The sequence below is a fragment of the Sebastes umbrosus genome, chromosome 1 (genome assembly GCF_015220745.1).
Source record: "Sebastes umbrosus isolate fSebUmb1 chromosome 1, fSebUmb1.pri, whole genome shotgun sequence".
Taxonomy (NCBI): Eukaryota; Metazoa; Chordata; class Actinopteri; order Perciformes; family Sebastidae; genus Sebastes; species Sebastes umbrosus.
The window spans coordinates 26189177-26205760 of NC_051269.1; the positions used below are offsets into that span (position 1 = coordinate 26189177).

A 16584-nucleotide genomic window follows, 5' to 3' on the forward strand; every position below is an offset into this window, starting at 1 on the left:
CGTGGATACGTACTGTACATGTGTTTGTTTGCCTGCAGGGTCTGCGCGTGGGCGGGGCTCTGAGTCTGTCCCAGGCGAGGAAGGTGAACGTGGAGCCGGGCTGCAGCGTGCCCGACCCCTGCAGCTCCAGCCCCTGTCCCGTCAGCAGCTACTGCAGCGACGACTGGGACAGCTACTCCTGCACCTGCCTCGCCGGTCAGTCTGCTCACATGCTCAGAAACCTAAAACCATGATCCTAACATTTTGCAGGGCTAACGTCCTGTAGTAATTATTTCAACCTATATAAAATGATGTCTCTAAATGCTCAATTAAAATGCTTCATATTCCATCAAACATATGGTAAAGGAACACTAAGGAAAGAGTCACAGTTATCCTTTTATACATAATCCTTTCTTCTTATCCCTGCAGCTTACCACAGTTTACTGACAATACCCACGTTGTGAGAACACAGTAATTATTTTCCTTTGTTTCATTGTTGTGTTACAGGCTACTATGGCAACAACTGCAGTGATGTCTGCTCATTAAACCCCTGTGAGCACGAGTCAAAATGCACCAGGAAGCCGAGCTCCTCTCGAGGTTACACCTGTGACTGTCCCAGCAACTACTTCGGCCATTACTGCGAGAAAAAGTACAGTTTTCCACATTTATTTGAAACTGTGTGTGTGTGTGCGTGTGTGCGTGTGTGTGTGTGTGTGTGTGTGTTGATGGTGGTTCTTCCTGTGTTGTGTGTTTATTACTCTGGGGGTAAATTGATAATGTGTTGTGTCCACAGGACCGACTTGCCGTGTCCCAGAGGCTGGTGGGGTCACAAGACCTGCGGCCCCTGTAACTGTCAGACAGACAAGGGCTTCGACTCCGACTGCAACAAGACGAGCGGAGAGTGTCGGTGCAAGGTGAGCGTGTGCCGACCTGCAGCTTTGATTCATCGCTCTGTAACAGACAGATGCGTGTGAGGGTGCATAGTGTTAGAAATGAACGTCTGAAGCTGTGACTCAGTTCCTTACAACATCCTAATAACACACTGTAGGTGCCACACAATAAGTGTCACAGTATACTCTGTTCACAGTAAACAAGAAATCAATGTACAGTGCTGTGTTGTACTAAGAGAAAAATGAACATTACAACATAAAATGAACATGAAGACCTGGTAAAACAAGACAGGTGGGGGGATTATACATAGATAATTAACTAAAATAGCACACAGTGCATACACAAGGTATGTTAAATTATGATACATATTTAGTCTCAAGGATGAAATGTAAATAATCATTTTGTGCAGTTATCAACAGATGTATTCTCCTGGGTTTCCAAGTTATAAGTGAATTCTGTCCATTACGTAAATATTGTTCATCAGGTCAATCCTTTCTTCAGGTGTTTCCTTTTCTTTATTTTCTTTATTTTTTGTTTTTTTGTATTTATTCAAATTTTATTTAGTTAAATTAAATAAAGTTCCTTAAAAGCTTTGTTATCACCACAGACTTAGCTATAACAAACCTAAGCCAGTCTGTAAGCGATGACACATACGCTGACTTTCATTGTTGTAAAAGTAATCTCCTGCCTAAACGGTATGAACTCTTTTACATCGTATTATATTATCTCTTAGGATATAAATATATTTGAAAGTGGAATAAACTCAATGTTCTCACCAGGGTTGTTATAGTAAACTAAAACTAAATCTAAAACGAAAATAAGCAGTAACTAAATTAAAAATAAATCCTTTAAGAAAAACTAAAACTGTATTTTATGGTTAAAAACTAATGAAAATAAAATAAAAATGAACGTTAATTATTATTTTTTTTGCTATAATATATCAAAAAAGGAGACATGGCATGAATTTCTGTCAACTTTCGTGACATTGAACCACAGAAATGAAACGTACTGACCTTCCAGCAGATGTATCTATGTCGCAATTGCTTCACATCGGACAGCACGAAGAATAAACAATATACATTATGGCCGTTAATACACAATTCTCCAACTATGTATTTTGTATGTATGTAGCTACATACATGTACGTCTGAGACATTATACCGGGCTCTATCAAAAACAAACTAAAACAACTGTAAAACTAGATGTATAATAACTAAAATGAAACCTTTCTGAAAAACTTAAACTAAACTAAAACCAGCAAACACACTCTGAAAACTAACTAAATCTAAACTAAAATGAAATCGAAAACTCAAAACTAAAATAAAATAAAAACTAATTGAAAATTCAAAACTATGATAACCTTGGTTGTCCCTGTACACTACACCTGGTCAGAGTCTGTATGTAGTATGGCATTGGGACACAGCTCGAGTCTGACTAGGAAAGCGTAGATGGAGGACATAATTGAGACACTCGTCCAGATGTTTTTGAACAAGCAGCTGCAGCTTGTCGCAGCACTGTGGTGGAAATATGTGGTGATGTGTGAAAATGAAAGAGGCTGCTGTTGAAAAATTGATTTAAAAAAAAAAAAAAAAAAAAAGTTAATCAGCAACTTCCTCTCTCCAATCTCGTTTCCAGGACAACCACTACCGCCCTGAAGGCAGCGACACCTGCCTGCTGTGCGACTGCTACCCGGTCGGCTCTTTCTCCAGAGCGTGTGACCGAGAGAGCGGCCAGTGTCAGTGTAAACCCGGTGTCATCGGACGCCAGTGTGACCACTGTGACAACCCCTTCGCTGAGGTCTCTCCTAACGGCTGCGAAGGTCAGAATACATCAGATTACTGCAATGCTTGATTTATAATCCCTTCTTCATTATAGCTACAAATATACTAAATCATTTTCCATTTTTATCCTCATCATCTCCATCCTCTCCTTCCTGCTCCATCTCTCTCTCAGTAATCTATGACAGCTGCCCTCAGGCCATCGAGGCTGGGATCTGGTGGCCCAGGACTAAGTTTGGTCTCCCTGCAGCGGTTCACTGTCCCAAGGGAACGCTCGGTATGATGGCTTTTCCGGCAGCTCATCAAATTACCATATAATAATGGCAATATGTGAAACTAGCCTCAAGGTCTCTGTCAGCTGCAGTCTCTTCCTCACCTCTCACGTGATAACTCTCTCTCTCTCTCTCTGGTTCTTCTCAGGCACAGCGATCCGCCACTGTGATGAGCACAAGGGCTGGCTGCCTCCCAATCTCTTCAACTGCACCTCTGTTACCTTCAGCAAACTGAAAGCCCTGGTGTGTAGCTCGTCTTTCTGTCAGTTTTTAAAATTAGCTGTGCAATTGTCACAATAACATCCTCATTCGTAAAGGTGTGGAGGCAGAAGATGATTTAAACAAGACATTTGTGGACAGTCATCATGTTTTTTTATAGGATTGTTCAGATATGTCAGTCTGGTTGAAAATATGTTTTACTAATGAAGCACCAATAAGTTACTAAATCGTTGTCCTTTCCTTCCTCCAGTCTGAAAAGTTTTCCCGTAACGCATCGCTCCTTGACTCCGGACACGTTCAGCAGACGGCAGCAATGTTGGCCAACGCCACCTTGCACACGGAGAAGTACTACGGCAGCGATGTGAAAGTAGCGTATCGGCTCACACAGAGTCTGCTGCAGCACGAGAGCAGCCAGCAGGGCTTCAACCTCACAGCTACACAGGACGTCCACTTCACCGAGGTGAACTACCACACACTGTACATCTCTCCTGGAAACACACCATGAAACTAAATAACAACTATAGATTCAATCAGGAGAGACTTGTATGTATTGAATGATGACTTATTACAAAGTGCACAAATTTATGAATAGTAACAGTCTTTGGCGATTTAAACCCACTGTGACATAATAAGGGGGAAGTGATGCCGTAGTTGGATTAGGATTATTCCCCATGGGTCTAGACACTGGTGATGGTGGTAGTGAAGAGATTGATGCAGATCCGATGAATGAAGTGGAGCAGGGTTGCTCTGATGTGATGAATCTGGAGGTGATGGGTTGGTGGAGGGTCGCATCAGTTTGTGCTGATACTGACACTGAAAACAGCACAGAGGAGACGGTTTTAAACTTTTGACAGCAATGAGGTGATTGGTTTAGGGAGATATGGCAAGATCTGATTGGTCACTGAAAAGAGAGACACCCATGAGAGAGAGACCCAGAATGAATGAGAATGAATGAGAATGAATGAGATTGCACCCTAGACTTCCTGACTGAATTTACGCATAAGCTTCATTTATTGCATGTTTTTGCAGTAAACAGAATTGGTGTATAAACAGGACTTCTCAGCCTTTCCTGCTCTATCTGCAGGGAATATATCACACTTGGTTTCACCCTCCACTGTGACATCCTGTCACACTGAACTCTCGCTGTTTTCTCACAGAATCTGGTCCGTGTGGGCAGCGCCATCCTGTCTCCAGACACAAGGACGCACTGGGAGCTGATCCAGCACTCGGAGGGCGGCACTGCGGCGCTGCTGCGCCACTACGAGGAATACGCAAACACACTGGCACGGAACATGAGGAAGACCTACCTCAGCCCTTTCACCATCGTCACACCACACATAGGTGAGCGTTTTACCACAAGATGTGACATGCTGACAATATTAAAGCTCCATATGTTAATCAGAAGTACAGTTCATTATGTGCAATATGCTGTACGGTAATGTTGTAAAACGTTTTTATTATTAAGACAACATCATTAAAGTCATTAAACAACAGAAAACAGAAAAAATCTGGGCTCCTAAAACAAATAAAATAACACAAACAAATTAAAGTACAAATAAAATCCAACATGACAAAAAAGGGGCAGCATATTTTCATAGTCAAAATAGTAATAATATTATTATCCTATTACATTTCCTTCTTTACATAAATTAAAACATGAGATTAAACTTATTTACTGATTTTTATTGATATTTTTTGATTAATATTTTCATTATGATTATTTCTCAATTAATTGATTAAACATTTGGTAAAAAAAAAAAAGAGGTCAGAAAGTAGTCATATTTTCCTAAATATAATTTTGAATAATCTAAAACCCAAAGATATTCTAAAGTTTATCACAATGGACAAAGAAAAGCAATGAATCTTTACATTTGAGAAGTCAGCTATGTTTGACTGAAATCATTATTAAAATAGTCAATCTACTAATCAATTAATTTTCTAATCATTTGAGCTCTAAAAGTGTTATAAAAACATGAAATGTCACAACATTAATCAAGAAACAGTGAGAGCGTTCCTCCTATAATGACAAGGTCATTTTGTAAAGGCTGAATCTGATGTTTTTTTGGACTCATTATATCAGGTTTGAAGTCTCCAAGTGTGTGTTTTTTCTCCTCAGTCATCTCTGTGGATCGTCTGAAGAAGATGAATTTTGCCGGAGCCAAACTCCCGCGGTATCAGTCCCTGAGGGGCCCTCGTCCTGCGGACCTGGAGACGGCTGTCACGCTGCCCGATTCGGTCTTCCAACCAGCTGTGGACACTAAGGGCCACAGACACCTGGACGTCTTCCCAGAGTCCACTCTGAGGAACCGCTCGGCCAACAGGAAGAGACGCCACCCTGAGGACAACCAGCAGGACGCCATCGCCAGTGTGATCATCTTCCACAGCCTGGCCGCGCTGTTACCAGAGAGCTATGATCCGGACAAGAGAAGTCTGCGGTAAGGAATGATAGTACAGAAATAGACAGACTTTTATTCATTGTCTTAAAAATCTGTGAATATCCACTTTGGTCACATTAAATCAATATTTCTTATCCCATCAAATTTGGCTGGTAGAGCTTTGTTTAAATTGAATATCTGTCATCCAAAATAAATTGTCCTGACAAGCCAAAAGTTACAGTATATCAGACACTGCATAGCTGATCTCAACTTTTAAGTTTTTGATTTTAAAGCAGACACATGATAAAGTTAATTTTCACCTTCTAGAGTTACATAATTAAAACTGTTCAAGCCTTTAATCATGTGATTTTTGTCACTCGTCTTCAGGGTGCCAAAACGTCCGGTCATCAACACACCGGTGGTCAGCATCACCATCCATGACAACGACGAGCTGCTGCAGCACACGCTTGACAAACCCATCACTGTGCAGTTCCGTCTGGTCGCCACCGAGGAGCGCTCCAAACCCATCTGTGTCTTCTGGAACCACACCATCCTGTGAGTACAACAACAGCACAGAGCTAATGAAGTTGAAACATGAAGTTGTGTCATTCTCACATCGTCTTCTGGTGTTTGTGTTTCATGTCAGTTCCGGACACGGCGGCTGGTCAGCAAAGGGCTGCGAGGTGGTTTTCAGAAACAGCACCCACATCAGTTGTCAGTGTTATCACATGACCAGCTTCGCTGTGCTCATGGACATCTCCAGGAGAGAGGTGAACGACATGAAAACCTTTAACTTCACTAAAACCCACAGATGTCATTATTCTGTTCTCTAACTCAAACGTTTCTCTTCCAATCGTGGCGTTTGCGTCAGAACGGAGAGATTCTGCCAATCAAAATCCTGACGTGGAGTACAGTGGGAGTGACGATGGGCTTCCTCTTCCTCACCACCATCTTCCTCCTCTGTCTGAGAGCCATGCAGTGCAACAAGACGAGTATAATCAACAATGGAGGTGTAGCTCTCTTCCTCTCCGAGCTCATCTTCATCCTGGGCATCAACCAGGCAGACAACCCGGTAAATCAGTTCTGTTTTCCATCTATTTGACTTCATTTATAATGTTTCCTCCCGTCTCTTAACGTCTCTGTGTGTCTCCCTCTTCTTCTCTCTGCAGTTTGTGTGCACCGTCATCGCCATCCTGCTGCACTTCTTCTACCTCTGCACTTTCTCCTGGCTCTTCCTGGAGGGGCTGCACGTCTACCGCATGATCAGCGAAGTGCGAGACATCAACTATGGACCCATGAGATTCTACTACCTGATTGGCTGGGGAGTGCCGGCCTTCATTACAGGTCTGAACCTTCATAACATCACAAACATGTACCTGCTGTACAGCGGAGAAGCCTGTAACGTTTCCTCATCCAATTTGTATCTTGTAGTATTTAAATCTCTAAAAGGCCACAACTTGATTCTCATCACTGTCATACCAGTTATAAAAATCTACTTTTGTTGTCTGATGCTACCGTCTGTCTCTCTGGGTTTGTCTGCAGGTCTGGCGGTGGGTCTGGACCCCGAAGGCTACGGGAACCCAGACTTCTGTTGGCTGTCGATGTACGACACTCTCATCTGGAGCTTTGCCGGACCCATCGCTTTGGTGGTGTCGGTGAGTCCCTGCAGATCCCTGAGATCGAGGCTGTTGTATCATTATTTATGCACATGTCAACAGCAGTATGCATCTACTTTGTTTGGCTCACATTTTTAACCACACTCCAACATGCTGACTCATGTTGATCTTATCTGAGCTTCACTAGAGATGTTATTACAGTGAACACACCCGTCACTGTTCACTCAGCTGTTAGAAAACATTCTGACAGAGAGATTAATTTGACGTTCACTCTCACAAACTCCTGCCATGTTGTAAATACTGAATCAGTTTGATATCGTGTCCACAGATGAACGTCTTCCTGTACATCCTGTCGTCCAGAGCCTCCTGCTCACTGAGACACCACAGCATTGAGAAGAAAGAGCCCCGTGTGTGAGTGTCTTAACATTTTCATCAAATATAAACTCTGTTTACATGCTCAAACTCATTTTTCTGACGTTCTTTTATTTAAGCTTTGTTTAGTGGTTGGAAATTCCCAGCCTGAAATTGCCAACTTTCCAATGAAACCAGTAAAACTGGACCAACACGTAACGTAAATAATAACATCAGATCAAACCTTTCCTTTGATCCGCCCTAAAAATAGCTCAGTTATCTCTCCCTGTTGGACTGACTGGTCGACATTACAGACAAGCTAACGTTGATAAACAAGACTTGAATTGATTAATCGATAAATCAGCAACTATTTTGATAATAAAATAATCGTTTCAGTCATTTTCGAAGCAAAAATAGTGAAAAAAATACAGCATATTCTCAAGTTCCAGCTTCTGGAGGCTGCTTCTCTTTTTCATATATAATAGTAAATCAAATACATTTGGGTTTTGGACTTTTAGTCCTGTTGATGTTCGTGATCACAGCTCTTCACGAGACAATGTGCTGCTTTGTTTCTCCGTCTGATTTTAATACATTCCTGATGTTGTCTTATCAGAAAGATCCATCTTCAGGTCAATGAATGCGTAGAAATCATCCTGACAGCTCCTCCTCACTAACTTCTCATGTGATTCTGCAGCTCAGGCCTGAAGACCGCAGGTTGCGTTCTCCTCCTGGTTTCAGTCACGTGTTTCCTGGCGCTCCTCTCCGTCAACAGCGACATGATCATCTTCCACTACCTGTTCGCTGGGTTCAACTGTGTGCAGGTGAGCCCTCTATTTCCTCCTGAAAACATCTTAATGGTTGATGTCTGTTGATTTTTCCTGACCCTCTTCCCTTTTCTGTCGTCCAACCACAGGGTCCCTTTGTTTTTTTCTTCCGCATTGTCTTCAATAAGGAAGCGAGGAATGCCATGAAATATTGCTGCAGCCGCAAGCGCCCGGATCATATGATCAAATCCAAGGCCTCGGTGAGTTCCTCGCCACGAACTCTGAGTTTTTCTCAGGAGGGGGATTTAAACCACATGAATTCCGCGAGATGGTTTTCAAAGTACTGATTAGGGATTAAATTTCACAATTAGGTGTTTGTTTGCTTAAAAAACAAAACAAAATCTAATTACTATGGTTTTTCTTTGGTATGCTGAGAGTCACAGACAGGCTTGGGAAGTCGGACAGTTTTTGAGGGAGGGACTTGCACTATTGAGTTGGTGTTTTCATGGAATTTGTTGACAATAAGAAAATATAGAATAACACCAATCTTTTCCTTCAAGCATTGTAGTCAGAGTGTATGTTATTATCAACAGCTCAACACAATGCCTATTCATTTAGTATTTTTTTAATTCTTAAAACACTAATTTTTCCTTTCATCTTTTTATTTTCAGGGCTACAAATGCAACACAAACTACATGGACGGCAGGTTGTACCACCTTCCCTTCGGAGACTCCAGTGTTTCTCTGAACGGCACCATGCAGAGCGGCAAGAGCCAGCAGAGCTATGTGCCGTTTGTCCTCCGGTAACAAAACGTCACATAAGATTAAAGGTTCATATGCTGCATTGATCGACAGTGACAGGAGCAGCAGTAAACTGACTTCTTGTGTCTTTTCAGGGACGATGGGTTGAGTAACAGTCAGGCGCACATCGCTCTGAATGACCATGCGTCGCTCTTCCATGAAACTAAAGAACACCCGGATGGTATTTACTCTCATTCAGAATCTCTCGTTTAGTTTAACTGCAATGATCGGTACGACTTTATCAACCTCTCCTCTCTGTCTGTGTGCAGATCGTGACAGCGACTCGGACAGCGATCTGTCTCTAGAGGACGACCAGAGCGGCTCCTACGCCTCCACACACTCCTCTGACAGCGAGGACGAGGAAGGGCCACTCCCCCCAGAGGAATGCTGGGAAAACATGGCGTCTAATGGGGCCAAGAGACCACAACCAAACGGTACAGAAGCTCATCTGAACCAAGCTCCACTTTGTGCCTCATGTATTGTCAACACTTACTGCTGTTCTGAAGGTATTTCTAAAATCCTCAAAGACCATCTGGGTAAAAACATATTCCATCTGTTGCACAACAAAAACACTTCGCAACCGGTTTCCCAAGTTACGACTCTTTTTTCTAATCCAAACAAAGATCAAAGCTAGCAGAAATGTCATATATACTTGCTCAATTTGTGAAGCACAATTTTAAACATTAGTTTGTCATACTGGTATATATTGATGGAACAGATGGAATATTTTTCTTCCAGACAATTAGAAGAGTCTTTCAGGATTTTAGAAATACCGTCAGTGGGATGCTTAGCACTGTGACTTGAAGGTAATGCTAATACATGAGGCACAAACTGGGATTAATTTAAAGTAAACCAATGACACTTCACCTATGAAGACCACGAATACACATTCAGAAACCAGGAAGAATGATAGATTTTATTGCCACATATGTTCATTAACACACTAGTGCAGAGTAAACCCATCTCAACCATCTCTTTAGGTTAATCCTAATAAAACTATTAGGATTTAGTATGTCATAGTAATGTATTTTTCCTACATTTCACTAATTCTTTGTTTCTGTTTTTCAGACAACAGTTTGAGTAAAATGTACTGGCCTGGAGATTACGCTGCTGCACTGGATGACAGCGAGCTCACAGGTACAGACAGGATGAAGCAAGACAGTCTGTCCAATCTAGAGCCGAGTCTCGCCCTTGACACCCGGACGTTAACCAATGACCGGACACAGGATGCCATGACGGTGCTGCTACCCAGTCTGCCAAACATCTACGCCCACCCTCACAAAGGTAAAGTCCAGCCCAATACTAACACCTGCAGGAGTTTGGACATTACTTAATTTAATTGAACTTAATTTGTTTGTTTTTCACCATTCACAATTCAACTTTTTTGAGAAATTTAAATGAATTAAGTATCTTTGTACCATTTCAAAAGAATGAGACGAGTAAGTCATACAAAATGAAAAGAAAAAAATAGTATTGTATGTAATAAAAAGAGATAAAAAGTCATAGAATGTCAACAAAATCATGAAAAGTCATAGTGTAGTATGTCATAAAAATGTCATAAAAAGTCAGTATAGTATGTCATAAAAAATATAAAAGTCATAGTATAGTAAATTATGAAAAATGTCTTAAAAAATGTCATAGTATAGTATGTCAAATTTAAAAAGTCATAGTATGTATGTCGAACAAATAAAAAAAAATTCATTGTATAGTATGTCGAAAAAATATGAAAAGTCATAGTATAATATCTCAAAAAAAGAAAGATTTCACATAAAAAACAGTCAGTGTAGTATGTTGAAAAAATTAAGAAAAAATGTGTAAAACTATAGTATGTTGAAAAAAAGTCATAATATAATCTGTTGAAAATTTATAAAAAGTCATAGTATAGTATGTCGAATAAATTACAAAAATCTCAGTATAATATGTCATAAAAAAGTCAGTGTAGTATGTCCAAAAAAATACATAGAATGTCAAAAAAAATAGAAAAACTCATTGTTTAGTATTTAGAAAAAGCTCATAGTATAGTACGTCAAAATCTTAAAAAAAAGTTATAGTATGTTAAAAAAAAGTCATAGTATTTTGAAAAAATTAAAAAGTCATAATAGAGAATGTCAAAAAAATGCAAAAAAGTCATAGTAAAGTATGTCGAAAACAATTTGAAAAAGTCATGGTATAGTATGTTGAAAAAAATGCAAAAAAGTCATAGTATAGTATGTAAAATAAAAATAAAAAAATAAAGTCATAGTATAGCATGTAAAAAAAAAAGTCAGTATAGTATGTTTGAAAAAAAATCCTAGTACAGTATGTCGAAAAAAAAGTCATAGTATAGTATGTTTGGAAAAAGTTATAGTACAGTATGTCAAAGAAAAGTCATATTATAGTATTTTGAGAAAAATGTACTATAGTATACAGTACATGACATATGTCATAAAAAAGTCATAGCGTAGTATGTCGAAAAATCTCATGAAAAAAAACCCACAGTATAGTATATCCAAAAATGTCATGCAAACAATTTGTGTAGTATTTCGTAAAAAGTGTTGTAAAAAAGGCCATAGTATAGCATGTCATGAAGAAGTCATTACAAAAGTCATAAAAAGCCGTAAAAATTGACATAAAAAGTCATAGTATAGTAGGTAATTTAAAAAAAGTAAAAAAAAAAAAAAAAAAGAGTATAGTATGTCATAAAAAGTCAAACATCTGTCATAAAATGACACGTCAGAAAAAAATTTAATTAAAAATGTCAAAAAAGCCAGAGTATATCATGAAAAGGTCATTACAAAAGTCATAAAAAAGCTATAGCAAAGTATGTCATAAAAAAATTCATTGTAGTGAAACTGCAAACAAAATTATCCCACTATATTATATCATTTTAAAACTAATATTCTAAAAGATTATTAATGATTTTTTTCCCCGTCTAGCACTGCATCATCACATCTTGTTTTTATCCTACGCAGGGATCCTAAAGAAGAAGCAACTCTCTCCTATTGTAGAGAGGAATGGTCTCCACCGCATCCACAATGAACTTTGTGAACACACACCTGGCACGGCGTCTCCGCAGGGATCCTCCTCAAGTGACTGTCGAGCCGGCCCGGCTAAATCCGGCCTGCCTAAATCCGGCCTGCCTAAATCCGGCCTGCCAGATCAGCTGAACGGTGTCGCCATGAGCATCAAGGCGGGGACGGTGGACGGCGACTCGTCAGGATCAGAGTGAGTATTAACACAAGCCAAGACCTAAATAGCCAAAGAGAGATAAAAAAAAAGCAATATCAGACACTAGTAGTAAAAAGAGAAACAAGTGTTGTTTTCTACCTGTAAGCGTGTCCAGTGTCGCCTAACTCATTCAGTGTGTCGTCTTACTGTCTGCGTCAAACTACGATTTGTGACGTCGTCCTCAGTGATTGTTTTCATTGTTTGTAGTCTGTCTCATTTCCACCTGATTATCTTAAATGTTAAGAAGACAGCACCCATCCTGTTATTACCCACAGCGTGAACGTCAGTGTGGTGGGATCCTAAACATTTTTAATGACGCTTTGGTTTAACTGGACCCAAAACAGTGAATCTAAATGTATTTGATCAATTCTCAAGTGGTAAACAATGGTTACATTTAGCACCAAATCAACCCCAAAATTGCTGCAGCAATTTATGAGATATAATAGAGCATGAATTGATCAAAATGATCAATAATCCCTCCAAAATACCACATTAAGACCCCAAGACTTTGAGGAACACCATAAAAAAAAAACATGCTGTGATTTGGTTTCAAAAACTTTTGACATTAGGAGATTTCTGCAAGAATTGAATTTTTCAGGAATTGGATGGCGAGCACTTCTGTTGTGGAAACTGCTCAGAAACCCCCTTATTGTCAATCTAGCTAGGAAAGCCATCCTTCCTCTGAATGTTCTAGGTCTTTAGATTGTGTTTGTAAAGTTTCATGAGGCTGTGATTATCCTAGAGGTCACCACAGGTCATTTTATACAGTGAGGTCAAGTTTACAAAAATGGTCTCACTACAATGAAATGTCTACTATGTGGACTAACATCATCACACATGAATACAGTTGGTCTCATTGGATCCACAAGAGTCTCAGCTTTACAGTGATACCCAATTTATGTAATTCAAGACTGTTTAGGGATCCCAGTATGCAGAAATATTCAAACATAATTTTAAAATAGTCAAAAATAACACATTTATACTGCATTCAAATAACTGCATGTGATTATCATAAAGTGGGCGTGTCTGTAAAGGGGAGATTCGTGGGTACCCATAGAACCAATTTTCATTCACATATCTTGAGGTCAGAGGTCAAGGGACCCCTTTAAAAATTGCCATGACAGTTTTTCCTCCCCAAAATTTAGCCTAAGTTTGGAGCGTTATTTAAGCCACCATGACATTTGCACCTTTACTCCACCTCTAAAACTAAACATGCTACAGCCTCTGAAAGACAGTAAAGTCAGTCGAGATCGCCGGTCTCAGGAGGTTAAAGGCATACATACTGTATTTAAATCAAAGCTGCTTTAAAATGCTCAATTCTTGAAATACAGCAGGTCTTATTAGCAATAAAAATATAAATTGTAGTTTACTAATCAACCTTCTTTGCCCCTTCTCTCTTTCCAAAAACCATAGATTTTTATACTTTAATTTTATCCCATAAAGCTCTGATCCTCATTCAAAACAAATCAGGATCAGATTGGTGCATCATTTTAGCATCTGTCACCCCTCTCACAGTGTGTGTGTGTGTGTGTGTGTGTGTGTGTGTGTGTGTGTTTGTTCAAGTGTGTCATTGCCTCACAAGTTTATTCTTTTTTTTCTTTTTTGTGTTTTTTTTCTCGTGTCGTGATGCATCCGTCACACATTCCTCTCCATCCATCCTGAATCCACCCACCTCCTTCTCCATGTCGTCCTCCTCCTCCTCCTCCTCCATGCACCACCCCGTTTTCCAAGCAGCCACTGCAACACCACCATGTGACCGCGCTGACGGAGGGGTGTGTCTTTGCAGGTCATAGAGCCTCCTTCCTCCTCAACACTGACTGCAAACAGGGAGCAGCGGACTTCTCCTTAATAAAAACAAAACAAAAAGTGGAAAAAGAAGGAATTCCCCCTCGTCATCGTGATCCTCTGAAGGAGTGAGTGTGTATGTGTGTGCGTGTGTGTGTGTGCGCGTGTGTGTGTGTGTGTGTGAGTTCATACATGTGTGCCAAACCTCAGGAGTCACTGCACTGGCCCGGGCTCACGCACACTGACAGAACGAGTCTCACTCTCCCTTTAAAGAAATAATTTTGTTTACATACTTGAAGCAATGCACTTTTTTTTACCGCCCAGATTTGTTGGCGGTTGATTCTTTTATTTTATTTTTTCGTTCTAGGATATATATGTTGTTTTGAAGACTGTGGAACAATAAAGAGGTCATGTTTTTGGGGGGGGGTGGTTGGGGTCATTTGGTCGTAGACTAGCAAACATTCAGGGAAATTCCTTTTTCATGCATTAACTACTTTGTGACGTCTTCCTGGTTTGCCTGCTTATGTTACTGTCGGAGCTGTCGGTGTTTGTGCCAGTCTGAGTTTGTCTGAGGAGTTCAGACTCAGGTTATCGAGTTACGTTACACGCCTCAAATGTCCAAGAGGCACAGCACGGTCGAGTGCAGGCTCTTGGTGGTTTTCTGAACTTGAAAACAAGGAGGAAAAAAAGTCTCTGCCTGTTAATGGATGCTCCCTATAAGCTATTTCTCAGTAATGAAAGATGTTTCCAGAGGCAACAGCTGTTTACAGCTGCACAGACTGACGGCCTTCTCAGCCCTAGAGGGGCTAAACCTGCATGTGCAGACCTAAAAAGGACTTAAAGGACTTTTGATACATCTTTTTTTTTTTTGTAAATCACAGAGAGCACATTTTTTATGGACGCTAAAAGCGCTCTCACTTTTTCATCGTTTTATCTGGAGGGATGAACGCATTCATTCGAGTTCAGTGACTAAACCGCTGTATTTTATAGATTAGCTACGGAGCTTTTGTCATTTGTAAAATAATGCGAAATTGTGCTGTAATACTATTTGAGCTGTAATCCATTTTTACTGTACAGAGTGAAACTGTAAATGAATCGAGGACATATCTTTAAATGTAAAGTAAATATGTAAAACGTCCTTCCAACACTCAGAACCTGTTTTTAGGAATCCCTCTTGATCCTCGGGAGGAAATATCTTTTATCTTAGTTACTACTTTCAGTCAAATTGATGTGATATTTGTGGATGCCATTTTACCAACCATATGAATTTAATGTATAGATGTCATGCCATAAGAAACAACACTACCAGGTCAATCATATCAACTCTGGTATCACATCAGAGAACTGTCTCTTTTACTCTGCCACTTCCTGTTTTTACTGATTAAACTGTTTTCTACCATTTCCATCTTCCCTCAATTTTTTTTTATAAGTGCAAAGTCAAATAAGCTTGTTTTTTTCCTATTTTGCATTAGCGCTATTGTATTTGTGGATATCAAGGTACATCGTTCCACTGTACAAGTGGAATAATCAGATATTTGCTATAAAAAGGGAACAGATTACAAACTTAAATGATAAGCCTGTTTATGTCCACTTACATTAATTTCACTTTTGTCGTTTTGCAGCTGATGGCTAAAGCAAAAGTTTGACATTTTGAGATAAACACTTATTTGCCTTCTGGCGGAGATTAGATGAGAAGATTAATACCACTCTCATCTCTTATGGTAATGTTAAATATAAAGCCAGCAGTCAGTTAGCCTAGCTTAGCATGGAGACTGGAAACAGGGAAACAGCTGCTTGGATCTTAAGTAGGGCTGAACAGCTTTGAGAAAATATCTAATTACGATTATTTCGACTGATTTTGACAATTGCGATATGATTTGTGATATTGGAGGGATTGATAATTTTTACATAATTATTCTCATTTTCATTGAAAAACATTAAAATGATTATGGTGTGATTTTTGTGAGGATCTGTACCAAACAAAGATGTTTTCTAAAGTCTGCAGAATATGATGTGTAGGCGAGGACATCTCTGCAGCATGACAATATTTAATTTAAAATGGTATTTTGATACATTTCGCCTTTAATAAATATTGTGCCTACTGCGATTTGAAAATTACAGAAGGCCATATTGCGATTTGGTTAAAATTTTGATAAGTTGTGCAGCCCTAGTCTAAAGGTAACAAAATCCGCTTGAACTCATCTTTATGCTCCAAGATCTGTTCAGTTTAGAGGGTACTTGTAACCAAGGACTGAAGACTTGTCACTGAAGCATCTGAAGCTTAGCTGGCTTACCCTAAAATATGATTTTAATCACCAATATTCTTGAGGAGAGTCCCAAATCAGAGGTATCAATGTGAATGCAAAGGATGAAATTCAACTACAGCAAGCCGAGACACGAAACATGTACAGTATAACAGAGTCATTAAAGGTCTTATTGATAACATTTATTATTATATTATTATTATATATTTATAAAAAAACAAAAACAAAAATCATCCACAGAGCCTTTAGAAAGGTGATGAATAAAAGTATGTCTTTTACTGAA

At 39.6% G+C, this 16584-nt stretch overlaps 1 protein-coding gene across 3 annotated transcripts in view; it reads left to right on the top strand.

Moving 5' to 3' along the window:
• The window catches only part of celsr2 (cadherin, EGF LAG seven-pass G-type receptor 2), a 77876-nt gene extending 62438 nt beyond the window's left edge, over positions 1-15438 (top strand). The window contains exons 12-34 of one of the 3 annotated variants that reach the window (XM_037777304.1): positions 39-195; positions 487-628; positions 773-893; positions 2506-2689; positions 2824-2925; positions 3069-3163; positions 3390-3599; positions 4297-4480; positions 5256-5574; positions 5902-6069; positions 6161-6284; positions 6386-6586; positions 6684-6858; positions 7057-7169; positions 7459-7541; positions 8176-8302; positions 8395-8505; positions 8917-9047; positions 9141-9226; positions 9315-9479; positions 10114-10329; positions 11997-12249; positions 13984-15438. In XM_037777304.1, the coding sequence (XP_037633232.1) occupies positions 39-195; positions 487-628; positions 773-893; positions 2506-2689; positions 2824-2925; positions 3069-3163; positions 3390-3599; positions 4297-4480; positions 5256-5574; positions 5902-6069; positions 6161-6284; positions 6386-6586; positions 6684-6858; positions 7057-7169; positions 7459-7541; positions 8176-8302; positions 8395-8505; positions 8917-9047; positions 9141-9226; positions 9315-9479; positions 10114-10329; positions 11997-12249; positions 13984-14008 (3492 nt within the window). In that variant the 3' untranslated portion in view covers positions 14009-15438. The remainder of the gene's footprint in view (positions 1-38; positions 196-486; positions 629-772; positions 894-2505; positions 2690-2823; positions 2926-3068; positions 3164-3389; positions 3600-4296; positions 4481-5255; positions 5575-5901; positions 6070-6160; positions 6285-6385; positions 6587-6683; positions 6859-7056; positions 7170-7458; positions 7542-8175; positions 8303-8394; positions 8506-8916; positions 9048-9140; positions 9227-9314; positions 9480-10113; positions 10330-11996; positions 12250-13983) is intronic. The other 2 variants (XM_037777313.1, XM_037777324.1) reach the window with 2 other exon arrangements.
• The last annotated feature ends 1146 nt before the right edge of the window (positions 15439-16584 follow it).